At 38.3% G+C, this 26,047-nt stretch overlaps 3 protein-coding genes across 8 annotated transcripts in view; 2 read left to right on the top strand and 1 right to left on the bottom strand.

Moving 5' to 3' along the window:
• The first annotated feature begins 183 nt into the window (after nt 1-183).
• On the top strand, nt 184-2,200 carry snrnp25 (small nuclear ribonucleoprotein 25). Its single transcript, XM_079635815.1, has 5 exons — nt 184-787; nt 916-1,006; nt 1,078-1,183; nt 1,268-1,342; nt 1,431-2,200. The coding sequence occupies exons 1-5, from the start codon at nt 569-571 to the stop codon at nt 1,486-1,488; spliced, it is 549 nt and encodes a 182-aa protein (XP_079491941.1). The 5' UTR covers nt 184-568; the 3' UTR covers nt 1,489-2,200.
• Nucleotides 2,201-2,205: 5 nt separating this feature from the next.
• Nucleotides 2,206-4,545, top strand: LOC307010802 (uncharacterized protein). 2 transcript variants are annotated; one of them, XM_079635797.1, is made up of 7 exons: nt 2,221-2,339; nt 2,460-2,490; nt 2,645-2,855; nt 3,033-3,143; nt 3,267-3,320; nt 3,637-3,784; nt 3,900-4,545. In XM_079635797.1, the coding sequence occupies exons 3-7, from the start codon at nt 2,711-2,713 to the stop codon at nt 4,006-4,008; spliced, it is 567 nt and encodes a 188-aa protein (XP_079491923.1). In that variant the 5' UTR covers nt 2,221-2,339; nt 2,460-2,490; nt 2,645-2,710; the 3' UTR covers nt 4,009-4,545. The 2 variants fall into 2 exon arrangements, with proteins under 2 accessions (XP_079491922.1, XP_079491923.1); XM_079635796.1 differs by having other exon boundaries at nt 2,206-2,490.
• A 640-nt stretch (nt 4,546-5,185) lies between these two features.
• mrtfbb (myocardin related transcription factor Bb) overlaps nt 5,186-26,047 on the bottom strand; it is a 45,605-nt gene continuing 24,743 nt past the window's right edge. For all 5 annotated transcript variants that reach the window (XM_079635756.1, XM_079635760.1, XM_079635759.1 and 2 more), the window contains 14 exons: nt 22,666-22,731; nt 20,721-20,776; nt 20,223-20,298; nt 19,926-20,066; nt 17,475-17,635; nt 17,064-17,189; nt 15,199-15,446; nt 14,362-14,530; nt 13,547-14,284; nt 13,342-13,461; nt 9,817-9,963; nt 8,165-8,299; nt 7,621-7,681; nt 5,186-7,523 (listed from right to left, as the gene is read on the bottom strand). In XM_079635756.1, coding sequence (XP_079491882.1) covers nt 7,066-7,523; nt 7,621-7,681; nt 8,165-8,299; nt 9,817-9,963; nt 13,342-13,461; nt 13,547-14,284; nt 14,362-14,530; nt 15,199-15,446; nt 17,064-17,189; nt 17,475-17,635; nt 19,926-20,066; nt 20,223-20,298; nt 20,721-20,776; nt 22,666-22,731 — 2,702 coding nt within the window. In that variant the 3' untranslated portion in view covers nt 5,186-7,065. The remainder of the gene's footprint in view (nt 7,524-7,620; nt 7,682-8,164; nt 8,300-9,816; nt 9,964-13,341; nt 13,462-13,546; nt 14,285-14,361; nt 14,531-15,198; nt 15,447-17,063; nt 17,190-17,474; nt 17,636-19,925; nt 20,067-20,222; nt 20,299-20,720; nt 20,777-22,665; nt 22,732-26,047) is intronic.

Below are 26,047 nucleotides of genomic sequence, written 5' to 3'. Positions count from 1 at the left end.
GCTCGACATGAAACGTAATATAAACACAATGGAACATTGATTATAGAGTAAATAAAGAATAATAATTTGATATATACCTGGCAATATATACAATTCTTAAATTAAAATAGAATTTTTTTAAGAATTATATAGCTAATCCAGGAAATATAATTTAAAAACGTACGCGGAACTAAAGTTTGGTGCATCATATAAATCTTCCGACAGCGTGTTTGTTAACATATGAAGAAAGCTGAAACGAATAATAATTTGATATATACCTGGCAATATATAAAATTCTTAAATTAAAATAGAATTTTTTTAAGAATTATATAGCTAATCCAGGAAATATAATTTAAAAACGTACGCGGAACTAAAGTTTGGTGCATCATATAAATCTTCCGACAGCGTGTTTGTTAACATATGAAGAAAGCTGAAACGAAGCATTTTGATGATACAGTTTCATCAGAAATTCCGCAGAATGCCTAATGTATTATTTCTAAATTCCATTTATATTCATTGTTAACTTTTATATGACTTGTGTTTCTGTATACTCTTAAATCAGGAAGTTTTCGCTTATTATACGTTAAAAATGGACGAATTAAAGGAAGAAAACATCAAGAATGTCGACGTTGCTGACTTTGCCGAGAAAACCGTTGTAGATGAAATTAAAGGGGAGCAAGAAGAAGAAGAGGAAGAAGAAGAAGAAGAGGATGAGGAGGCATTGCCACATTCTGAATTTCTTGACATCTTCGAGGAAGGCTTGGCTCTGATAGTGCAAGACCCTTTACTGTGTGACCTGCCAATTCAGGTGTACCATCAAATACAATCAAGTTTTTATTCGAAAAATGTTAAAATCAGCTGTTATTAATGACTTTCTGCAGAACATTTCATTATTATCTTTTCTGCTCTCTGAAATCGTTTGTTCTATCTGCTCAGGTCACATTGGAGGAGGTGAACTCTCAGGTGGCTCTGGAATACGGTCAGGCCATGACAGTTCGTGTTTCTAAGCCTGATGGAGAAGTCATGCGTGAGTTTTCTTGGAGTCGCTCTGAATTGTTACACATTTATTGATTCTAACCGGAGCAAATCTCTTCACAGCTATCGTGGTGGTGCAGTCTGCTACGGTTCTGGATCTCAAGAAAGCCATTTGCAGATATATGGAGCTGAAACAACAGCGAGAGGGAGGTGTCAAGCACATCAGCTGGTAAGATATAAAATAATGTGACAGGTAGGCTATATGATACTGTAGGTTTCATTACGCTAAAGCCCCCCCATTTATCCTTTCAAGGAAATACGTGTGGAGGACATTTCATTTGGTCTTCAACGGGGAGAAATTAGAAGATGACGAGAGAAAGCTGAAGGAGTGAGTCCAAACAATAGTTAATTTGCTTGAATTACATAAATTATTTTTCATGTGGTTTAAATATGACTGTGCTTTCCTTTATTCTCAGCTACGGGATCAGGAACAGAGATGAAGTGACGTTTTTGAAGAAACTAAAGAAAAAATGAACACGGACAATCTCCAGTTCTTACTTATATCTCTAATTTGTCAATAGTCGAGACATTTAAAGGAATAGTTCATCACAAAAAGGAAAACTCATCCTCATGGCGTTCCAAACACTTTTTTTCTTCTTCTGTGGAACAAAAAAGGGAAAATGTTGATTTTTTTTATTTCTTTTTTTGCCCCAAAATGCTTTTTAAACTCTCTTTTTCACACAACAACATTTAAGTGACCACACTGCTATCAAAAAAAAAAAAAAAAAAAAAAAAATCAACGAAAGGAAAGATTTTCAGTTGAATAACAACCTATATTTCGTATAATTTAAGGGGATTTGGAATAACATACAAGCCATATGGCCTAGTTTTATGGTGCTTTTTTGTCCTTTTTGGAACTTGGCAGCTGTGGTCACCATGAACTCTGGTTCAAATTCACCTTTTTTATTTAATTAAACAAACAAACAGACAGCAACTACAAAACAAAAACAGAAACCCAATATGTCATGCAAATGCATGGATGTTAGGCAAGGATGCAAATGTTTGCTAGGCCTACTTGATGAAGACACTTTTTTATTAATGTACATATTGTACATCCACAAAACTCACTGTAACTACATGTCTTATGAAGGTCTTTAAAGTCATATTTGTGGGATTTTATGTTGCTTTTATATTGATAAAAAATACAAAAATCTGAACATGATTAAAATACAAGTTGTTTTTAAGAGTGCAGTTTTATTCCCCTTGTTGTTATTTTAATATAGTCCCACCAGAACCTGCTGTAACACTATATATAAACTATATATAAACTATATAGACAGTTACAGACCCCTGTCGTGACATGCCATGAATTTAGTAAAATACAGGTAAACCACACACTTTAAATATTGTGAACATGTTCCTCGTACTGTTACACTACAGTAATATGATGACCAGCCTCTTATTTCCTTTCCATTTATTTCCTTTAAACTGCAATGAATGTGAAGAGCGACTGATGAGAAGCAACAGCACACATGGGTAACTATTTGTCATTTTGAACCACTTTTACTTAAAACAGATATTTACTGTTTATTCACATTGTAATTGTGCTTGGGTTAAGTAGTATTTTTCATATCAGGAAAAAAACTATGAAACAGTATTCTTGACTAGACACTTGTTGCATCTCTTTCAGAGAGGACACTGTATGAAGTTATGAGGCTCTCGGATGTTTAAGTGAGCTGCCGTCTCAACCCTCAACATGCCTCAATACTCTGATGAGCATTTTTCGAGTGTCGATGAGGAGCTGAACAAGCTGTCCTTTCGCAGACAGCATCTCACGGATAGACGCAATGTCCTGGCCATGCTAATCCAATTCAAGCGAAACAACGGGCAAAATGAGCAACGTTAGTACGAGTCGATGGAACTATTTGATGAATTATTAACCGACTTACAAATGAAGCAAAGAAACTGAAAGACATTTGGAGATTATTTTTTAAATGAAGAAATGTATGTGAATACAGAGATTTTAACGGGAATACACTGATGTTTTGTTACTCACACTTGATCTTTGTGACCAACAGAGTATTCCAAAGAAACTGGAGAACTTCAACAAATTGACGAGGATCTTAAAATTCTCTCTGACAGGAAGATTCAACTTGAGAAAGTGCAAGAAGAGGGCTCTCATGTAATAGGTAAAATGACTCCTCATGAGGTTTGCCAAATATAGCTATTCAAACATTTGGAAGCTGACCTCTGTAGTCGTAGGCCTATTTAAAAGTATAGTTGTCATATGTTTGTATGTTTTTATTTCGCAGACACAACTAAGTCATCTGGCGTCATATTTATAGACAATCCACCTCCGTTTCCAGGTTAGTACGTTTTTGTTTTTTTAACGGTAACACTTTTACAATAAGGTTCCATTTGTTAGCATTAGTTAACTACAATAGTTAACATGAACTAACAAGAAAAAATAGGTAACACTTTATAATAAGTGTAGTGTAAAAAAGTAGGCTACATATGAGATAATTAAACAATAATAATTTAATTGCAGTGATAATGAAGAACTCACTATTTGTATATAGTCTATTAATGTTTTAATTACAGTTACATTTACAATTTCTTCTACGTCAATACAAAATACAACAGGACCAGAGCTTCCTGAAAGCGTCTTGTGTGTTTTCTTAGCCCCGCAGGTTATTCTGGATGTTAAGCAACTTCCTCGACACTCCTCTAAGACCCAGTGTCCGTTCTGTCGCCAATATGTAACCACAGAGGTCATGACCAAAGCTGGCAGTTTGACTTATCTTGTGTGTTTGATTTCCATGGTTTTTTGGTGAGTTGAACTATTTACCTAATTTGCTTTATTTATTCTCATTCATGGTCCTGTATGCGATTACCCTTGTCTTTCTGTCATGACATATTTGTGTTTATGACTGTTTCTTGTGTAGTTGTGTAGCTGGCTGCTGTCTAATCCCGTTCTTCGTGGATAACTGCAAAGACGTCATTCACAAATGTCCAAAATGTCGCAGTAATATAAACACGTGCAAAAAGTTCTGAGGAATGGAACTGTAATAATGTCAATTGAACTTAATCACCAGCATCTGTACTGAAGAGTCTTATTTTTGAATATTGCACACAACTAAGGCGGCTGGAATTGTTTCGGAGATGTCATACTGAACTTTTTACAGGGACAATCCCCATGGAATTACCTGCGTGCCTTAAAGGATGCAATTGTGATATCCGATATTGTTTCCTCTCTGCAGGGACCAAGCCAAGCTTTCGGCTAACCTTAAAACGTTCCAGAACTATGCGAAAGGAAAACGGAATATATGTCTGAATCTTCAGGGTGACTTTCCAGTCTTCTGGTTTGAACTTCAATGCTAAGTTTTTATTTTGGGTTATTACACTATTAGGAATATAAAACAATGGAATCAAGAAGCAATACTATGACAAAATTCCTGATTGCTTTTGGATGTAATGGAGTAGGAGTTCTTCAGCTGATAAAAACACAATCTTGTTTTGTAGACCATAAGTTATGATCTTTCCTTTGAGAAACATATTATCTCTGGTACAATGTCAAATGTTAAGTTTATTTATTGTGTAGCTTTCCTTGAATCATAACTGAGGTTATGCACTGCTGGAACATGGTTCTGTGTTTTGGAGGGCCAAACAAGTCATTTCAGTGGTTTCAAATACAGAAACATTTTAATGATAAAAAGCTGTATATACAATAAAGATATGTACAAAGAAAACCTCCAAAAATATTTACAGTTGCACAAATACATTTGTATAAAAATGTATATTGTAAAAATATATACACTGTGCAAAATATGAGGCATATGATCTACATCGCACTTCAAAGGGTCAGTATGTTTTCAAATATTTCTCTTCTTTACCTCTTAATAACAAATAGCAATTACTCTAAAAAAAGAATACAAGGTTCATCTGAGGTTTTGTAATAGGGTTTTGCCTCACCACGTCTTTTTTTTCAACATAAAAATATTTATAGAGGCATAAAATATGTGTAAAAAAAAAAATAATATATATGTGTGAGAACTGCATAAATGCAGTAAAATTGCATGTTTACAAAATTAAAAGCTTTGGGTCTCTGTCAGAGACAGAAATGTGGTAATTACATTTCTAAATATAGAAATACATTCTTTCATGTTGACGTGTTTGGATTTAGAAATGATTGTCTGAGCTCATGATCAGTTCAAGGTCAAGTAAATGCATTATTTGGCATATTTTCACAAAGTGTCCAGGGGGAAATCTGTTATTATATCTGTCAAACACTGCAAAGAAACATTTCTTAGAGTGATACATCGAAAGGAAGTGTGGATAAAAAAGAAAGAAAACTTTTTTCAAAACATTCCAGCAGATGTCGCTACATTGTCACATTTGATAGAAAATCTATCTAAACTAAAAAACATTTGGACTGAAATCTAATTCAATCTGACAAATAACTTGAGAAGATGAGGTTTAGGTACATTCACAAAAGCATATCACCCGCCAGCTATCTGTACTTCAGTGGTTATGTAGAAAGAAGCTTGAATTCTGTGAAATATAGTGAATTAAGGCCTCAGCAGTTCATCTAAATCCAAAGCAAAAGTCTACTCTACTGCAGCAAAGAGTCTGACCAATCAAAATGCTGCTGCTCTCCGATGTCATTCTGATCGCCTCATATGAATATGGAAATTTCACTGGTCCAGTTTAGTGTTTCCCTGGTCAAGTCACGCAGCAGTGCCAATTCAGCTGGTCTGTAAGAGCTAAATCGTGTCTCTACTCTTTTGTTAGAGATGATAATGGCCCCTAATCTCCCTCCCTCTCTTTGGCCCCATGACGGGTTTGGTAAACAAACTTGCTCTAACCTTCCCCAGTCCACGCACTAAATAAATTTGAAATTTTCATACATTAAATGTTATTATTTAGCTGCCACAATTTTGAGTACCCTAATGCAACGGCTAACAGCTCATTGACCGTGATATATTTGCAAAATCTGTGTTAAAAAGTGATAGTTCAACCCAAAATTACAATTCTGTCATCATTCACTCACCTCACATGGCTTCTTTCTTCAGCAGAACACAAAATGAGATATTTTGAAGAATGTTTCAGCTGCTTTTTAAAATATTTTTAAGTCATTGGGATTTCGTTTGAAACTTTCAAGCTCCAAAAAGAACATAAAAAGTGATCGATATGTATCCATTTCACATTACCTTTATGATGTACAGATTGAAATGTAGGGGTTTTTGATAAAAAAATTACGAGGTAAAAAACTAAAATTAAACATACACAGATGATTTGATCACAATAAGACCTATAAACTGTTGAGGAACATAGGGAAGTCGGCTATATATATAGGCATCATTTGGAAGTGTTCTTCACAATCTTTGTAAATTAAACATCATACAAAATGATCCTGTCGCATTGGAATATAATAGTCAAGTCGTATGGATTAATTGCATGCTACCTTTACGTCCAAAATGTTTAAACTTACTGATTTTTTATAGACAGAACAGCTGAAACGGCTTCAAAACATCTTTTGTGTTCCACAGAGAAAAAGATACAAGTTTAGAATGACATGAGGGTGAGAATAATACCTTTGGATGAACTATACCTTTCAATTCCAAAACTAGAAAGTTTCTGGATAACGTAACTAGCAAAGGCATATTGTATGTATAATTCTTACTTGCTGCAAAATGTGTGATGTGAATCTAATATATATTCTGTCAATTAAAAGGCATTATACTAAATCACAATCTAAAAAACAACATTCTATATAATATAGGCCAGCAGTTTCACAGACTGCTTCAAAATATGAAAAGCAGAAGTTCACTGCCAAAGTATATAGGTGAAAAACAGTGTCTCTACATTCTTTTTCTGCCTTGAAAGGTGTTGGTGATGATAACAGCAAACAAACCTGCACTTATAGGCACAAATGAGAAAAGCTGATAATTAATGATGGTCACATCTGTTTGCGCACAGAGCATCACTCCACATCCACGGATGCCGAGCTTTACAAGAGTCTGACTGTGCACTGCACGCCTGTTAATGGTCCCTAAGGGTCAATAGATCTTTTTTATTTTGAAAGTCTCCCATCTTGATCCCTTTGTGAGCTCAGTCCCAGTGCAACTGTAGATCAGTTGAGTCTAAGAAATCAGAGGAAAAGACAGTCGGAGAGGAGATTCCAGCAGGACCTGGGATCGTAAGGTCCAACCACTCCATGTTATCAAGGCCGGTGTCTTGTAGATGGAGGGTGGATGAGGGTGTGTCGGTGAAGGTCAGATCTGAAGTGTCCATTGGGGAGTGGGACCGCTCCAGCAGCTGGTTTTTGAGCTCCTCCATCAGCCTCTGGGACTGCGGCCCAGCGTCCTCCAGCAGGACCTCCAGCTGGTTATCGGAGGCCAGGGTCAGCAGGCTGGGTGGATGTGCTTGGGTCTGATTGGGCGTGCGGGCAACGTGTATTCGCGGGGGAGGACGTGACAGCACAGTGTTGATGGGCAGGGTGGTGATGTTTACCGTCACTGGCATAAGTTTATCCAGAGAAGGATCCTGCCTGGCCAGAGGGGATATTTCTGGAAGGGAAAGCACAGAAAATGGTTTAGTTATACAAATCTATTGGAGCTAAAATCAAAGACCTGTTCTGTGGTTCTTTCTTTACACAGTTCTCACCTCCACTCTCAATCAAAACGTCAAACAAATCGTCCATGTGCTGACTGGTAGCAGTGGGAACCTTTATGGAAGAGTATGAGGTATTAAGACAATAGTAAAGTGTTCAAAATACATTTCAATGTATGCAACTGGCCACTGGCCTGGCCTGTTGTTTCACGGTTGAAAAAGAAATGGAAGAGACAAAACAAAAACAACAAACTACTGGAGACGGCAACAACGATAGACACAACTCTAGTTTAAATGAGTCCTGAGACATTTTTTTCTGTCATAACTTCCGGAGAGAAAATAGTGCAGACACTGAAACTTCCTAGTGTGCATCCCAGACCGCAACATAGTGTCGGCCCAGATCCAGCCCACATCTGGTACGCATGGAATTCACATGTTCCAGATGTGGCCCGACACTATGTTGCCGCCTGGAATGTGTCGAGTTCATGCATGTGTGCATGTTCTTCAGTTTGTGCATGCTATCAAATGGAGAATGCTTTGAAAGTCTAAGCATTTGCATCAAAGCTGAAGTATATTTTGGGCTTAACTTTAAAATTACCTGCATTTTGGCTTGTAGGCCTCTGGTCTGTTTGACGGCCTCCTCGTAACGGGGTGGGTCTTTGCTCTTTGGGCTGCGGTGATTTGGGAATGTCGATGGCTGAAGGATATAGTTGAGCTGACAAGGTGATGGAGGCTGAACAAAACAATATAACTTTCAAACTGTGTAATATGGGTTATTGACAAACAGTGTAATATATAGCATATAATGAAGCACTAGACAACAAAGAGTGCACACATGTTAGCATGTTTCTATGCAGTTTGTAGTGTGTTCTGGGTGGTTGCTATACAATCATAAAGTTGTATTGAGAGGTTGTTGACATGTTGCTAGCATGTGTATTTGTTGTGCATACTTGACATCCGCTCTGGTTTCATTAAACCAGATATTATGCCAAAATGATATTTAACTAACAAGACGACGGTTTACTCTCCCACTTTGTAGACCAGGGGTCGGTAACCTATGACACACGGAGAGATAATCCCAAAAGCATGGCCCTTGGGTCGCACAAATGGCTTGTCGGATCTGCGCTCTACCGCAGGTTAAAATCTCACACTTAAATAGCATTTATAGCTCCTAACTTAATAAAACAGGCTGTGTGACTATGAGGAATGATTACATCAAAATGTACGTCCGTATGCAAGTTTGAGGGACTTTAAATTGTGTGCCATAAGTTGCCGAGCCCTGAAATAGACAGTTAAAGTCAATATAGCACCCCTTGTGGCAACACTGAGAAAGCCATGTGTTGCATTACAAGACCTAAGCTATTTTTGGAGCGCATCAACTCATGAAACGCAGCTTGTGATAACTAGGATAATTGATGTTCATGTACTTGTGCATGCTAAATATTACAGGCTTAAGCTTTGTGTCCACCAAAACTTTTTTCCCCTGAGGCCTGAGTATTTTTTTCAATTGTTTGCAATAGGAGTGCCAAATTTTTTTAAAAGCCAGCAGCGTGACGACTCACAGAACATCTATTTCACGCAGATTACTGGGCACTTGTTGGTAAAATGTTGTAAAATGTTGGTAAACACAGTGTTCATCCCAGTCACCTTTTCCCCAGCCATTCAATCACAGTGAAGGAGGGGTGGAAGAATGTTTAAATGGATTGGCCAAAATTTCAATTGAGCACCAAATCCGTCACAAATTGGATTACTCCAAGGTAATTGAAGAGTTTGCAGCAGCCAAAGCAAGAAATGTCCTCTTTTAAATGGTGAGTCAACTGTATTAATTCATTAAACCTGTCTTAAGTCAACAGTAGGGGTCAATATGTGATAAAGTGGCTTTTTTTCTCTCAAAAATTTGAACGTAGCGGGCAGCATATGCCAATTTTGCCCAGAGCGATGGATTGTCTTCTTCTGGTCTTGGGTGGAACAAATACTACACTGACCAACCGTCAGTAGAGGATAAGTTAATATTGCTGGTCTCTGAGTATTCATGCCTGTACCAGATTATTGTACATCCACAGGCTACCACAATATTAATTATGATTTTTTTTTTACAGTTCCTCCAAGGGTGTACCAGATAAGGAGTTAAATGCTGCACCTTTAAAGCGTTCTCAAGCACATGGAATTTTCAGCTGACAAAAAATGCTTTTGTGGACACATGGCCATAGAGAACAGACTTCTGTGAGTAGAGAGATCAGTTTGTCTTACTTTGTTAATGGGTCCGTTTGGGGTTGTGTGTCTGGGCGAGACTCTAGGTGAGTTGTTGAGGAAGCACTGGGGCAGATCTGCCATGGGCTGGTTCTGGTTCTGCCTGTACTCAAACCCAGAAGGCGAGCTTCCACACAGGGGTAAAGCCTGCAAACACATACATCAGGAGGCAGAATTAGGCCCACTGCACTGTGCGAGTAAAACATTTTATATTAGTGTGTAACCAGAGGCCTCTTGTTCTTGAACCAACTCCCTGTCTTCTTGATAAGTGTTCTTTCTGATTTTCTCTGTACTTTCTACTTCTGTCACTTAAATAGCCAGGTCTGCATTTGATGTTGTTGAGAGGGTAATGCATCACCTGAACTGAACTGCTATTGCCAGGGCAACATCAGAGATAAGTGCAAAACACATAGCAGGCCTCAGAAAGGCTTTCCATTTCAAGCTACGTGCCAAATCAGAGAGAAATGCGTCTGGGCCTTGTCATCACAGTAGTCAACTGAACTGGATTTATGAAGTGTCGGAACACTCAGAGCAAAAGAAAAGGTTAAGATCTACTGTACAAGCACCCTAAAGTATACATGCACAACAACACAACTAAGAGAATACAATGAATTTCTAATTGTTGTATTAGTTTTATTATTTTACTTCAATGTAAAACTTTATTGTTTGTGATTTGTGGTGTCTTTATAAATTAGAATTATTCATATCCTAATTACCTTGTACTTTACATTGAAGTAAACGAAGTGACCGTTCTCGAAAGGGAACGTACTCGGTGTATGTCTAAAACAGCGCATATAAGAATTAGTGGTTGACTGATACTAATTTTTCTATGGCCAGGGCATTGCTTAATGCGTTTTGTTTCCAGGGAGTTCCAAGCCTCTTCACTTTGTAGTTTGCTTGTTTTCTTAACTTCTGTTTTTTTGTCAAGCACTGGTTCACTAAGCTGAACAGCCAATCAGGGTGATCTCTCTTACCAATGGGCTGTGCCACAGATTCAACATGCTCAATTCACCCTTTGCCGGGAGTTTGACTAATAGACGTTTTGACCAATCATAATGCAGAATCCGCCATTTTTTCCGACGAACCAACCAGGCATAAGTGTTAGTACATTAATATCGGTGGACTCAAACTTGAAAATGGTGTGTATTGGCGTCTTTCTGCAGTTGAAACAACTTAACAACCAATCTGCCGTTATAAACGGCAGATTGAGGCGGAAATGAGGGGGAATAACTTGAAACATGCATGGCTAGGGATGTATACAATGATAGGGAAGGAAGAGAAGAAAAGGCATATAGATACAAATGGAGATGATCAAGCATTTGCAAATGAACTGAATGGTTTTTACGCACGGTTCGAAACATCAGACTTTCTCCTGGAGCGTGATGCCATTAGACAGCAGCTACAGTATGGTACTCCTCCAACTATTACAGCAGATGAGGTGCGTAGAGTTTTTAATAAAATTGATTTTAAAAAAGCACCAGGCCCTGATCAAATAAGTGGAAGGGTCTTGCAGAAGTGTAGTGAACAACTTAGCCGAATTTTCTGCCAGCTTTTTCAAAAGTCATTAGATACACACTACATTCCTAAAGCCTGGAAGTCTTCGCTCATAGTACCAGTACCTAAAGTAGCAAGACCAGCCGATTTAAATGATTATCGTCCAGTTGCCCTAACATCAATCGTGATGAAGAGCTTAGAAAGAATCGTTCTGAGACATATTTTTTAATGATGTGCAATGTAATATCGACCCTTTACAGTTTGCCTATAGAAACAAGCGGAGCACAGATGATGCTCTTCTGTATATGCTCCATAATATCTATTGCCATCTGGATAAGCCCAAACGATATGCCCGGGTTCTCTTTATAGATTTTTCTTCCGCCTTTAACACCATCAGGCCCCACATTATGATGGAGAGGCTAGGGCAGTTAGGGGTAAATCCTAATATAATTAGGTGGGTTGAGTCCTTTCTGACGGAGAGAACACAGTGTGTTAGGGTAAATGAAGCTGTGTCCTCCCCGATTATGACCAATACAGGATCCCCACAAGGCAGTGTCATCTCACCAGTATTGTTCACTCTTTACACTAACGAGTGTAGAAGTAATACATCTGAGCATCTCACAATAAAATTTGCAGATGACACAGCAATAGTGGGGTTAATACAGAATAGTGATGAGACCAACTACAGGGCCTGGGTGGATCAATTCGCAGACTGGTGTAGGTCCAGCTGTCTTCTTTTAAATATAAAGAAAACAAAGGAAATAATACTGGATTACAGAACTGGGAGCCAGTTTCACCAGTGTTTGGTTATACATGGAGAGGATGTTGCGATTGTAGCCGAGTACAAGTACTTAGGCACAATAATAGACAATAAGTTGCAGTGGAACAGTAATACTGACACCATCTATAAAAAGGGGCTGCAGAGGCTGCATTTTATGCGGAGACTGAGACAATTTAGAGTGGATAGAGATTTGATGATGCTTTTTTATCACTCATTTGTGGAGAGCATGCTACTTTTTTGTTGTGTTGCCTGGTATTTCTCTCTGTCAGTGACCAACAAAAATAGACTGAGCAAGATAGTCAACTTGGCCAGCAAGGTTGCGGGGGAAAAACTAGACAGTATGGCTATTACCTGTGAAAGAAGGGTGCTCAAGAAAGGTCAAGCAATCTATAAGGATATGTCACATCCCCTACACCAGGCATATGAGGTGTTGCCATCAGGGAGGAGGTTTAGGCTACCTTCTTTCCAAACAAATCGAGGCAGTAAGTCATTCATCCCAACTAGCATTACACTGATGAATAAGAATTTACCTGCAGGACAGCACTTTAAATAGCACCATGCACTTTCTCTCCAGCTGGACTGTCGCAGTATGCATACCGGTAACTACACTTTACTATTTAGTGTATGTGCGGGGGTGGTTGGGGTGAGGGAAATTTTGTTATATATTTTGTATTGTATTCCGTCTTGTCAAATTGTTTTATTGTCTTTGTATAAATGTATCAGATGTGCTGTATGTATGGCACATACCAATTTTCCGAAAGGATAAATAAATCTCTCTCTCTAACTTCTGATGTTCATTCAGGTTTATTTTGTGCTGTATGATCGGTTCACGTGCAGCTTGATCTGAGGCACTCATTCTGTTGCGACACATTAAAGACAAAATAGCATTTATTGTTTGAATTTCTAAAAAAATTGACAAAGTGTCTTTTGCTCCACAATGTATTTTTCACTGCGTGAGAATTCATGTGTGGCATGAGAGTGCCATAGCTTGTCGGACGGGGTCAGTCTTTTTCGAAGGGTCAATTGTCAAAAAGTTGCTGACGGGGGTCCGAACCCTCAACAATGGCCCAATATTGGTTGGTGGACAACCGTCAGCTGGTATGTCACAGCCTTTAGGCATTTACCATGCACTTTCAAGAGTGCAGAGGGTGATTGCCAGGACATTGCTATATGACTGCGAAGATGTTTTTAGTGCGTGATAACGCATTGCCATTCACTAGATGAAAATCACACAGAAGCGATTTGCTCACCTGAGGTGGAGATGGTGTCTGATTTGAATGCGCATTATTGGACGTCTGTGTTTGCAGAAGTGGCGTTTGTACGATGGTTTGAGGCAAACTGGGCATTGTTGTTTGGAGAACGGTCTGTGCCTGCAAAGTAAAGAGAAAAACTCCAAATAAATATGCCGTTTTCTTAACTGTAAATTGAACCGGCATATCATGAATTTTAAGAGACCTGTGTGCTGATGGAGTTGCTGGGCAGGCTGATGGGCAACAGGATTTGAGTGGCAGGCTGAGTGTTGATCAGTGTCTGCTGATTCAGCACTTGAGGGACTTGCTGGGTGTTGATGTAGAACTGCTGGACTGGGGTGTGGTGCATCTGGGCATGAGGCTCTTCCTGTTTCACACCTGTAGTTTGTGGCATGGGACTCCGCTTGGAGTTACAGCTAGGGGCGGCGCTGTTCTCCTCTTTGACCTGGACTGATGGATTGGGTTCAGGCTGCTGCCCTCCACCCTGCTGACTCCTTTTCTCCACCTCCAGCTGGATCTTCAGCTTCTCCACCAGCCGCTGCTCTTGCTCCAGCTTACGCATCAGCTCCTCAATCTGACGCTCCTTCTCGTGGAGGCGCTGGTCTTTTTCGGAGAACTTGATTTTCATGGTCATGTCTTCAGGTGTGGGTTTGAGGGGGGAGGTGCCTGTCGGCGGGTGGGCTGGAGACAAAGTGCACAGAGGTTTGGTGAAACTGTCTCTGCTGTCCTCCATACTGGTGTTGGAGGCCTCAGACCTCTCAGGAGACACAGGCGGAGTTGTGCTCATGCTTTCAGGATGCAAAGCAGTTTTGGAGATGTTTGAATCTATGGTTGTAGTAGACTGAGAACTCTCCTGGTGGGACTTAAGCCTTTCTAAGAGGTCTGTCTTAGTGCCGGACACAGGAAGTCCACGCAATTTCAACTCCATCTTAAGCTCAGCCACCTAGAAGACATAAGAACAACTGTACTTCTGCACACTTATCTATTCGACGTGGAAAAATTATTGGGCATATTACCCACCTTCATCTCATCTAGGTTGGCAGGCAGAGACCCGGTTTTACGACTGGTCAAGGTGTTGTTGGGACGTGAAGAAGCCATATTTGGCAGTGACACCATGATGGGAGAGGGAAGACTTGGGCTGGTGCTCAGGGTGATGTTGGGGCAGCTGTTCTGACTCTCAGCTACTGGCCTGCAGAGGAGTATGGGGTATTTTAAATGCAATAGGAACTTCCAGTTCTCTCATCATTCACAATAAGCAGCCCTTCTACACAATAGAAGCAGAGGTATATCTTGTGGCAACAAAAGCCAAATTGGAAAATAATATGAGGAACTGCCATACTACAGCTGTGGTGATGACAGGTCTGTTAGACAAGATTAATAGGCAAAGCCATTATTTAAAGGATATCGCTCATAGCACACAACGCTCACATTCCTTTCTGAGCTGCAAATTTCTTTTTGCAAATCAATCAGGCTCATAATAAATCCTTTTAATGTCAGAGCTGAACTTGATATCAGAATCATATGCAATTGCACTGGTCCGTAACCAATGATTAACTGACATCACATAAGAGGAACTAGTATATATATTTTTTTGTGTGTGTTTCTCATGCCAGTTTCCCAATGTATTGAACATTGAAGATAAGTGTCAAGCTACAGTGTGCGCAGGTCAAGTGTAACATGAATCAGATAATAATCATCATATTATACTATATTGTGTACATTATATTACATACTATGTGATTTATTAAATGAGAAAATCCTCTTGTCATTTTGAGACATGGTGCTTGTGATTAAGAGGTGGATGTCATGAGAAAGGGCCTCAAATGTTGGAAACTTTACTGGGAATGAGACACATACTTGAGTGGTGCTGGTAATATGGCCTGGTAATTGTAATGCTGTTGCTGTTGGCTGATAATCTGGAGCTGCAGGAACTCCTGCTGTTGTTGAAGGAGCCTGGCATATGCACAGTCCATCGGGGCTTCATTGGGTTCGTGCTTCTGGTCGGGCGGGATGTACTGGTGATACTTAAGCTTCTTAATCCGTGGTTTGGGTTCTTTGCTCTTCTTGCTTCGACTCTTGTCACTGGACTGTTTGGGCTGGCTTTGCTACATGGAAACAAGGGTGGAAGAATTGAACAAAAACGTGTCACCAGAAATCACACAGCAAACATACTGACTGCATTCAACACCCTGCCGCTTTGGAATTATATCACCATATATCATGTTTGACTTGTGATTTCAGGTGATTCCCGTAATGTTTCAACTAGCTCAGTCCTCTTGCTAACAAGAAGTGTCAGCACTATGAGAATACGAGGAGCTGAGAGATTTGTGGGTAAAACCACAAGTTTGCAACTGCTGTGAATAGGTGGGATATGTATGAACATCTACGTAAAATCACAGGAAGAGGAAACAGGATGCGTGGAGGGGATATGACCCTCATTGTTCCAAAATATTGAGTCGTCACAGGATACACATGAAAATGGTTTGGCTTCTGAGGAAGGGAGTTGAAAGTCATCAGGATGTAATAACACAATTTCAAGCTGGCGTATGTGTGCACAGGTTTCCCAAAGCGCGACTGTGCGAGAGGGTCAGCAGTGACCCGTTGTCATGTAGTAAATATGCGGAGTATGCTTTGAAGGCTTGGATTATGATAAAAGCAAGTTATTGCCTGATTCCTGTTTCTTATGTCCCCAGCTTAAGTTTGTTCTTCTCCGCTTTATGAGTGTGAATGTTTCATTTGACCTCCACTTGAAGACAGAAGGCGGCTGTTAGCACTTCTATCTCTGCATCTGGTGCTCTTCTCAAACTGATTTGGCCTAAGATATCTTTGACAAGTTGTTCTAAACAAGCTGTTTAGAGTGACAAACAACAGCTCTACTTTTCTCCTGTCTACACTGTGGTACAGAATATTTCTTGCTAAAGATTTACTCTACCGTTCAAAAGTTCAGTAAGATTGTTTTAAAATAATTTAATGCTTTTATTCAGCAAGAACACATTAAATTGATAAAAATGACAGTAAAGCATTTATAATGTAACAAAACATTTATATTTTAAAACTACAAAGGCTTGTCTGAAAGTTTTAAAAGCTTCCTAACATGATTGATCATGTTGTTAACGTGTCGCATTATTTGAAAAAAATTCTAACATGTTTGGAGCATGTCTTACTAAAAACACTAATATGTTGCTAGCATATTTTAACACATCCTAACATTTTAGCTATTTGAAAGTATGTTTTAGCATGTTGTTAATATAACATGTTGTTAGCATATTTTAACATATTGCTAGCGTGAATTAGCATGTTGCTAGCATGAAGGAACATGTTGCTATCATGTTTTTATTATTATTATTTTATTATATATCAGTAATATAACACATTATTAGTTATTTTAAATTGTAATACTATTTCACAACATTACCGTTTGTACTGCATTATTATATTTGAAATAAAAATTACCACAACCTTGGAAACATTTAAAAAAAACTGGGCCGACCCCAAATGTTTGAATGGTAGTGTATATAATGTTCTTGTATCTGTAGGCAAAAACACCTTAACATAATTTTTTCCGTTAATTTCTGAGTTCACAGTCTGTGTGGTATATTTCATTATTTTGCTGGAGTTGCTATTGTGAAATTAGTCAGTAATACTGTGAGTCACTGACTATTATCTCTGAAAATAAACACTGACAGGAAATGACATCACTGTGGTTAGGACATATGGTTTACCTTCACGAGGGTGGGTCCTGGCTTTGTGGGAGCAGCAGCGGTGACTAGCTGAGGGGCAGTCATTACTCGACCATCTTCTACTGATGTTTTGCTCAGGAAGTCTGAGTACTGGGTTGTAGGTGGACACTATTGAGATAAAAAGAGATTAAAAGCCATATGGCCATGAGAAGAGACAGAGACACATAAATCTAACCAGCATCACAGGGCTGATGTCTGGATAAGTTGCAGTGAAAATGTAGAAGTAGAGACAACTTAGCTCTTCTGGAGAGCGGATTTTTACTTTATATGCTTTAATTCTTTATCAGACCTTTATTATCAAAAGCTAACTGTAATATTAGCACTGAATATTCCTGAACCGGTTATCAGTCAATATGGTGTGGATGTGAAACCAAGGACTGCTAAGAGGCTGACCTGGAGTTTGGAGCCGATCGGAGGCGATACAACGGATGGTTCAGGTAGTCTGGCTTCTATAGGAGAAGATACAGAGCCCAGGGACTCATGACTAGCTGGCTGCTCTGGAGACAGAGCTTCACTGCTGTCCTCATTGAAGTTATAAACATCCAGTTCAGCAACTGCAGTGCCCAACAAAAAACAAAAGACAAAAGTTAGGGTGTTTTCAGAGATGTAGATAGTTTGCTTTGCTTCGAAACAGGCGTTTATTTTGCTACAATGTTGCATTTTCTTCTTGGTTCGGTTCGCTTTCACGAGGCAACATTTCAAAATGTAGCAAAATGTGCAAGTCACATGTGAGGAAAACCTCCTCTTATTGGTCAGAGTTCACCTTTTACGTTTCTCTGCAACCATCCATCAAGATAGATTTTTTTAGGGCTTATTTTAGCTTTATCTGTAGCTGTCGTGACACATGCAAACACTTACTTGATTCCCGCTCTGATAAATTATAGATATTTAATTACATTTAAAATATATTTATGTACAACTTATGTCCAAGCGGTTCAAGTCACGTCGAAAAGCTCTGGATTTTCTTTAAGCCCTGATGTTTACGAGTCATGCTGGGCGTACACCAAAGGATTTTCACAGTCCCAGACTAAAGACCGGCAGTCTTTAGGAATCTTACTGGAGTCTCGGCGCGCTCCCGTCGTCTCGATCGTTAAATGTGAGGGGATAATCTGCAGTCGGCGACCCGATTTATGCCAGTCTTTCTCTAGTCTTTCATATCAAACATGTTTGATATTATCGCAAGTCCTAGCGTAGTCATAGTGACGGAAACAGGAAGCCATCAGTCACAAAGAAACATGTCGACGGACGTGGAAACACAACGAGCGCCAAGTAGGCGAAAATGGACCGTGGATAAAGAGGAGCGCCTTGTTGAGCACGCAAATGCGTCTCTATAGCACGCAGTGTGTTTATCGTGCAATACGCGAAAATGAGATTTTACGTGGATATGATACGCAGTTTTGCGCGTGCATATGATACGCACTTTATTGCGTGATATACACACGCACCCCACAGCACTAATCCTACCCAAGCGTATAATACACACGCACCCCACCCTAAACCTACCCATGTGCTATCCATGCGTATACTATGCACGTAAAAACTCATTTTCGCGTATATATTGCACGATAAACACACTGCTTGCTGTATAGACGCATTTGGTGTGATCGGGTTGGGGCAGAGCAGCCGTGTCTTTTTGATGTAAACTGCCATTTATACCACGACAGAGTGGAAAAAGAAAAGAAGTGGACTGATATTGCCGAAGCCATCGACATGCCTGCATTTAAAATTATACCCTTTCAAGACATTTAGTTCAAACTATTGTTCTCATCATATAATGATATAGATTCATAACCCCCCATATACAGTCATGTGAAAAAGTTAGGTCATCCCATTAAATAGTCAACTCTTTATTAAGAGATGTTCACATAATGTCTAATTTGATTTTTTTTCCTGGAAAAGAAAGTGATTTATTGTAATCAAACAATATAAATTAACATATTTTTACTCATCAAACAACAAATATGCCTATTTTAATGGAGGAAAAAATTTGTTGTAGTCTTGTAAATAGTGTCACTACAAGATTCAGTGTTTGTAAAATCTGTGGTCTGAGACTGTGAGTCTGTGAAACCAAGTCTTTAGATGTGAGCTGATAATCTTATAAAGTCTTTTCTGAATCTTTTCAAAGTCTTTAGGTGTACAGAAGGCATCAGGGTGAGAAACGTGGTGGAATACCACAATATTTTAAAGGTATTTATTTAGCAGTGACATTGTCAGGCTTTTTTATTTAAAACAAAATAAGTGGTTACACTTTATTTTAAGGTGTTTTTGTTACACTGTAATGATACATTTAAGTAATATTAAGGAACTTACTATGTCCTTACTATAGAGTTAGGATTAGGGTTTGGTTCAGAGTTAGTTGCATGTAAATAAGCATGAATTATAGTTATTACTAAAGTAACTGCATGTAACATATGTAACAATGATGCTGTAAAAAGTGTTACCAAATAAGCTAATTCCCTGCACAAAATATAATAACAATATAATATGTAACTATAAAGTTTACAGTGGCTTCATAAATTAATTAAATACGTAAAAAACAAAACACACCTGATGCACATTTTTGTTCTTCATTTTCTGGAAGTAGAGTTTAAAAACCTTGCTGTATTTTTGTGTAGTTAATAAAGAGAAGGTACACTTGCTCCGCCAAAAGTGACTTGAACGCACCTGACGTCGTAAACACGACTTCCCACCTTGTAAATACGAACTTCCCAGGAGGACATGAACGCACCATTATAATGCAGTTAGAGCGGGAATCAAAGCTTCGCCGGGACAGCAATGTTCGGAGAAGAGCAATTACACAAAAACATTATTCAGCATGTAAATACATTATTTGATTGTTTTTACCAATGTCAACAGGCAGGATGTTCTTCACCACCAGTTCCATTGGCCCCGGCCGCTGTGCAATCTTCTCATTGAGGTCATCCGCTAGACGTGCCCTCTTCAGCCTCATCTGAGTGGCTTGCAAAGAAGGTTCTGCATGGGTTTCTGAAATACATAAACAGCTTCAGAATATACTAAAGCTACATCACAAATGAAGTATCCAGGAAGTAAAACAAAAAAAAAAGTGCTTCAAAAAGTGTAACTTTTGACACTGAAAATGCTCTTGAGAGCGAAGTCACTTTTTTTTGGTCAGGTGCTTACCTTGTAAAATGTGCATGCGGACAAGTTCAGCACGTTCAGGTCTGCTACGGATTTTATGTTTCAGGAAATTCTCAGTCTGTATTTGAAGAAAATGCAACGAATATGAATTTAGTAAATTATTCATAAAAAACTGGAGAACATACATCTCAGCATGTTACTGTTCTCATAAACTAGTAGCTGACGGATGTTTACATATAGAAAAAAGGGTGGCTGATGGCCAAAGTAAAATTATATGCAATACATTTTGTATAATATATTATGTACACAAAATTGTTGAATTTAATTGTTCAAAATGTCTGAATGTCATTGCATTATATAACAAAATATAAAACCAAGTGGCATCTCCAAACTGTAAATGTAATGTTCATAATTTTTTAAGTGTGGCTTAACTGTCCAATTGATCATTAACATAATATCATTATATTATTAAACCTGTGTAAAGGCCACTTCACTAATGAGTGATAAGTGTAAGAATATTTCCGAGCAGTGAAGTCTTACCCTTGCCCTCTCCAAACTTCTGACCTGCTCATGAAAAACTGCAGGTGTCTTCAGCGCTGCAAGGAAAATAATCTTCATTTAAAAACAGACAAGTGACATGACATCATTTAATATCTTATTATATAGTAGTACATATGGAAGCTTGTTTCTGCAACGGACTTTTTTTTTCTCAGATTTGTGCATTTACGTCTCAAAATGTTATATTTTATATAGAATTGCAGAATATTAACTAGCAACTGCAAGAAAAAGGTCAATAACTGAAAAAGAAAAGGGTGGCAATTCAGAATTGCGAGCAATAGCCAGAATCACAAGATATAAACATGCAATTGCGAGAAAAAGTTAAATTCTCAGAATTGCAAATTTATATCTCGTAATTCTGACTTTCCTTGCAATACAATTTCTCAGATTTTTGACTTTTGACTATTGGGATCACAATTGAAAGAAAAAAAAAGTTAGATATAAACTCACAATTGCAAGAAAAAAAGTTTGAATTGTGTGATATAAACTCAAAAAAGTCAGAATTTTGAGATGAAAAGTCGCAGTCACGTTTTTAATTTTTTATTCCCTGGCAGAAACAAGCCTCCATAAACCTCTTGGTTACGTGGTGCAAAACTCTTTTAAACATTTTTCTGAGTTAAACAGCTGCGCTCTAAATAACCTCTTTACTTAAAGGCGAGTTGTGCCCTAAAGGACAATCTTAGATTGTCTTAACTTCTTAAGTTAAACTAGAAAGTCAGCATTTTGACCCACTTTAGAGAATGTGTGCTTTACAATTTATAAACCAAACTATTTAGTTAAATCTATGCATAAAGCAAAAGTAAATATTCCAATGGGTTAAAAAAAAATCTATTCAAGATATACTCTGAAAACAATGCAATTGCATAAAATTTTAAAAAACATTCTTAAAACATGATTTACCCAAAGTCCCTTTGTTGTGCAAATCAAGTTTTTAATGTTATGAATATGTCTGTGGTGTTTTTAATACGCTATAAGACAAACCATGTACATTCATAAGTCAGGACCATTGCAGAGCATTTTCCAAAGACAGTCTCAAAATCGCTGGTGTTTCTGACGTCACAAACTACCTTGTAACCAATCAGGTGAACGTGTGATCGTCAACGAGTGGATCTCTGAGCTGGTGCGAGTGAGTGGAGGCGGGTTTCTGCAGGTGTTGAATCCACAGTCAACAGGAAATGGACGCTCTGACACAGTGGTTGTGTCTGGATTAGCAAAACTATCTTTTGCTCACCCTGATTAGTCGTATATGACTAACCAAACTAAAATAGTCTGCTGCACTAACAACAACCCTTTTCAGTAAAGGTATAATCCTGACATGGATATGATTAAAGAATGCAAGAATTGGTCTTTGTGGGAGAATCCGAGCCACTAACCATTGACTATAAAGCCCGGGAGGTAAACACAGATCTTGCTGAGCAAAAGTGCAGGCCCAGCCGCTGACTCACTCTTGTTACTCTTGGAGCTTGCACCATGACGTTAGGGGCCCTATACAGACGGCAAGCACTGAGAGAACAGGACAGCTCCCGCTGTTCCAGACAGACATCAGTCACACCATTGTTCTATCTCTCCTTCCTTATCAGTTTGTATCCTCAACAGACGCTTTCTTTTATTAGAACTGCTCTCCTTACCGACACGCATAACTTACTCCATCCTCCTGCCGCCAAAGGAGTAATCCACAAACACGCTGTGGCTGGAAGTGAATGTGTTCCACTTTATGAAGAATAAGTACAGTATGTGTGCAAAGCTTAGGTAATAATGTGTGTGGCACTTTGTCAAAGACGCTGGATTAAGAGTTAAAATAGCAAGACATTTGTCTAACATATAGATTTAGTCTCAACAGAGTACTTCATGAAAGTCTAGGCTTAATTTGTAAAACATTAATGGCTGACATTTAAGTGTTATTTTTCCATGAAGCATGCAGACTCACGTGGCATGATGCCCTGGTCTGCGAGCTGCTCGCGTGTGCGCCTCTGCTGTAGTCTTAACTGTAGCACTGTGGAGGAAGCAGAAACAGAACTCAGTGAAACAATTTGACTTTAGTGAGCTTGTACTTATAATACTCTCTGAAATGCACTAGATACAGTCCAAAACAGGTCTTGACCTAAGCAAGCATGACACAAAAGCACTCATTGTCAGATTATTCATACAGTGTGCCTAAATTATTATTATTATTTTCATTATTTAATATGAAACATTGTTGTTATAGATAAATGAAACTAAAATCATAAAAAAAAACATTTAGGAATTTTAAATAACATTTCAATTTAAAATTAAAATTAAAAAACAAACTTCAGATAGTTTCTGAAATAAAATAAGTTTTTTGAGAACATTTCCAATTTTCATTCAGCTTAACTTCATATACTAAAATAACTAAAACTGAAAAAATTATAAAAAATATATATTAAAAAAAAAAAAAAAAAAAAATCACAACAAAATGACTAAAACGTTAATTAAAATCAAACCAAAAATAGAAAACTATAAATAAAAACGAAATATTATCAAAATATGAGTAAACATTATAATAGTATTTAAATAAAATAACACTAATATGAACTTGATTGTGCTGCACTTAAAAGTATTTGTCGATAACAGCAACAACAACAATAATAAATATAGCTGCAAGCAGCAATCACCGGGGCCAAGCGCAAGCAAGACGACAAGACATGCCAAAGTGGCTGGGAGTGTGAGACCCACTGCAGCAAGGAGCAATTGAAGACATTTAAAGATGAATTTTAGCAAAATGGTTGAAAAATCACATACATTAACTATTCAATATGACTATAAAGTTAGGCCAAATAAGGTAAACTTGGTATCTATGTTCCCAGCTTGACCCAAGGAATCTATTAAGACCAGTGACATTTCAATAGCCAGATTTATACAAAAGTTATTAGCCTTTATAACAAAATAACTAAAACAAAATATAAAAAGTTATAACAAAATTTCCAAAATTGTGTTATAACTTTTTATATTTTGTTTTAGTTATTTTGTTATAACTTTGTTATGACGCTGTTTCAAAATATTTTGAGTACCTTGTGATCTGTCAGACACATTAAGGAGTCACAAAACGGTATTTATTGTTTAAATGTCTCTAAAAATGACTACATTTGAAAGGTGAGACTTTGTAAATTCATATCAAAAGTACATGTCTGTCTTTTTTCTGATCCGCAATGTATTTTTCACTACGTGAGAACTTGGTGTGGTGTGAGAGTGGCGTCGCTTGTCAGACATAGCAACAGTAACTAAAGTGGTCGGGTCTTTGCGACCGGTCATTGACAGTATGGACGGGGATTCGTCAGTCCCAATTCAAAACAAATTTCATCACAATCAATCATTGTTCGTTTCAAATATGTGAGAGCATCAAAATGATCCATGGGTGAAATTGATTGGATTTAATTAATTTTTTTGTCAGTTCCTATCATAATTTTAACATTTTGGCGTTATTGTTAGCTATTTACCAATGTTTTCAAATTTCCTTTGTTTGCATGTTTGGTATTGTTGGACTCGGCAAGGATTCTTAGGAGGTCACTCCTGTGAAAAAAACACGGGCTTCCTTGAAACTTCTAAGGGTCCTTCAAGGCTTTGTGCCAATGACGTATACTGAGTTTTTTTAGATACACCAATGTTCTCATAGACAATCATGGCACCCTGGACAAAGACACTGTGTGCCAATTTTCAGTAGACTAACGGTTGGGTGCGCTTATTGCTATTTTCATGATTTTTTTTTACTGTTATAGTGCCACCAAGTGGCCAATTGTCACGATTTTTTTCATGTCAACTCAGATTGAGCTTATGAACATGTGTCACAAGTTTAGCGAAAATATCTCATTCCGTTCACAAGTTATAACCATTTTATAGCGCCACCAAGTGGCCAATTGTCATGATTTTTTTTACGCGATCTCAGAATGAGCTCATGAACATGTGTCCCAAGTTTTGCGAAAATATCTATTTCCGTTCACAAGTTATAACCGTTTTACAGTGCCACCTAGAGGCCAATTGTTGCGATTTTTTTCAAGTGATCTCAAATTGAGCTCACGAAGATGTGTCCCAAGTTTAGCAAAAAAATCTCTTCCGGTTCACAATTTATAACCATTTTAGTAAAAGTGACCCTGGTGCCATCAAAGATTTTGGTTCCCCTTATCGATCGTTAATTAAAAATTTTATTTTTTTGGATGATTATTTATTGTCAGACTCCAGAAAATATTATTGCAGTGGTTTGGTTCCGATCGGGCGAAAGACCAAGGATAAGTTCGCAAAAATAGGTTTTAAAAAAAAATGCAATTTACTCGAAATTGGCGCCTTAAGGGCAAATCAGAGATAGCCATTTTGTCCGTCTTGAGCCAAGGATTCCAACGATATGGGGCACTTGATCCTGGGACAAACGGTCTAAGAGCTATGAGCAATTTTGAACTTTTGGTTGCTGTAGCGCCACCTATGGGCCATTCGGGGTTATACTCTGATAGGTTGTCCCCAAATTGAGGCCTACCATCTGGCCACGTCTCTAGGCCTTACGGTTTGGCCTGCACGATGCGTTTTACGAATCCTTAATTACAATAGGGTTTCAGCATTTCATGCTTGAACCCCTAATAAGAATGAAGTCTTTTTGCCAGTTACAGCGCCACCTATGGTCCGATCTCCATGAAACTCTGCATGCTTCCTCACCATGTTCTGACACATATGCTCATCAATTTTGGTGAAGTTCTGAGTTTTCATTTGGGATTTATAGGCTTTTTAGTGTATTTTGCCACGCCCCTTTTCTAAATGACCCTGTTACAGCCACCCAAATGCAAAAGTTCAACTTTTTTTTTTGATAATTATTGATCTAGGGAGTCCAGAGAAATGTCCTAGACTGGTTTGGTTCCGATCTGGTGAAAAACCTAGGGCTAGTTCGCAAAAGTAGGTTTCGTACAAAATTCGACATAGCAGAAAATTTTTCTGGCCTAAATCGAAATTGGAGATAGCCATTTTGTCCGCCTTGAGCCAGGGATCACAGTGGTGTGAGACACTTGAGTCTAGGACAAACGGACTCTAGGAGTTATGGGCGATGTAGTACTTTTGCACTAAATCTGTAGCTGTAGCACAACGTAAAATTTGTTTGCGCGGTATTTGAGAACGGTTTGACGAATCAACACGAATTCCATAACTTTTTGTTGGTACAGTGTGGAGATGATACGATTCGATTTTGGTGAAAATCGGACAAACGGTCTAGGAGGAGTTCGACAAAGTAGGTTTTGACTGAAAATCAAGATGGCGGACAGGAAGTTCGGCCAAATATGGCAAACTTGGTATCTATGTTCTCAGCGTGACCCAGC

The sequence above is a fragment of the Phoxinus phoxinus genome (genome assembly GCF_949152265.1).
Source record: "Phoxinus phoxinus genome assembly, chromosome: 1".
NCBI classification, from domain to species: Eukaryota; Metazoa; Chordata; class Actinopteri; order Cypriniformes; family Leuciscidae; genus Phoxinus; species Phoxinus phoxinus.
The sequence above is the reverse complement of the archived record's forward strand: the minus strand, read 5'-3'. Positions and strand labels throughout refer to the sequence as shown.

Bases quoted from the DNA above. Each gene is read 5' to 3' on its own strand.
- LOC307010802 (XM_079635796.1), top strand. From the start codon at position 2,711: ATGCCTCAATACTCTGATGAGCATTTTTCGAGTGTCGATGAGGAGCTG. The intron at 3,321-3,636 runs GTTAGTACGTTT...GTGTTTTCTTAG, and splicing joins CAATCCACCTCCGTTTCCAG to CCCCGCAGGTTATTCTGGAT. The intron at 3,785-3,899 runs GTGAGTTGAACT...TTTCTTGTGTAG, and splicing joins TTGATTTCCATGGTTTTTTG to TTGTGTAGCTGGCTGCTGTC.
- snrnp25 (XM_079635815.1), top strand. From the start codon at position 569: ATGGACGAATTAAAGGAAGAAAACATCAAGAATGTCGACGTTGCTGAC. The intron at 788-915 runs GTGTACCATCAA...CTATCTGCTCAG, and splicing joins TGTGTGACCTGCCAATTCAG to GTCACATTGGAGGAGGTGAA. The intron at 1,007-1,077 runs GTGAGTTTTCTT...ATCTCTTCACAG, and splicing joins GCCTGATGGAGAAGTCATGC to CTATCGTGGTGGTGCAGTCT.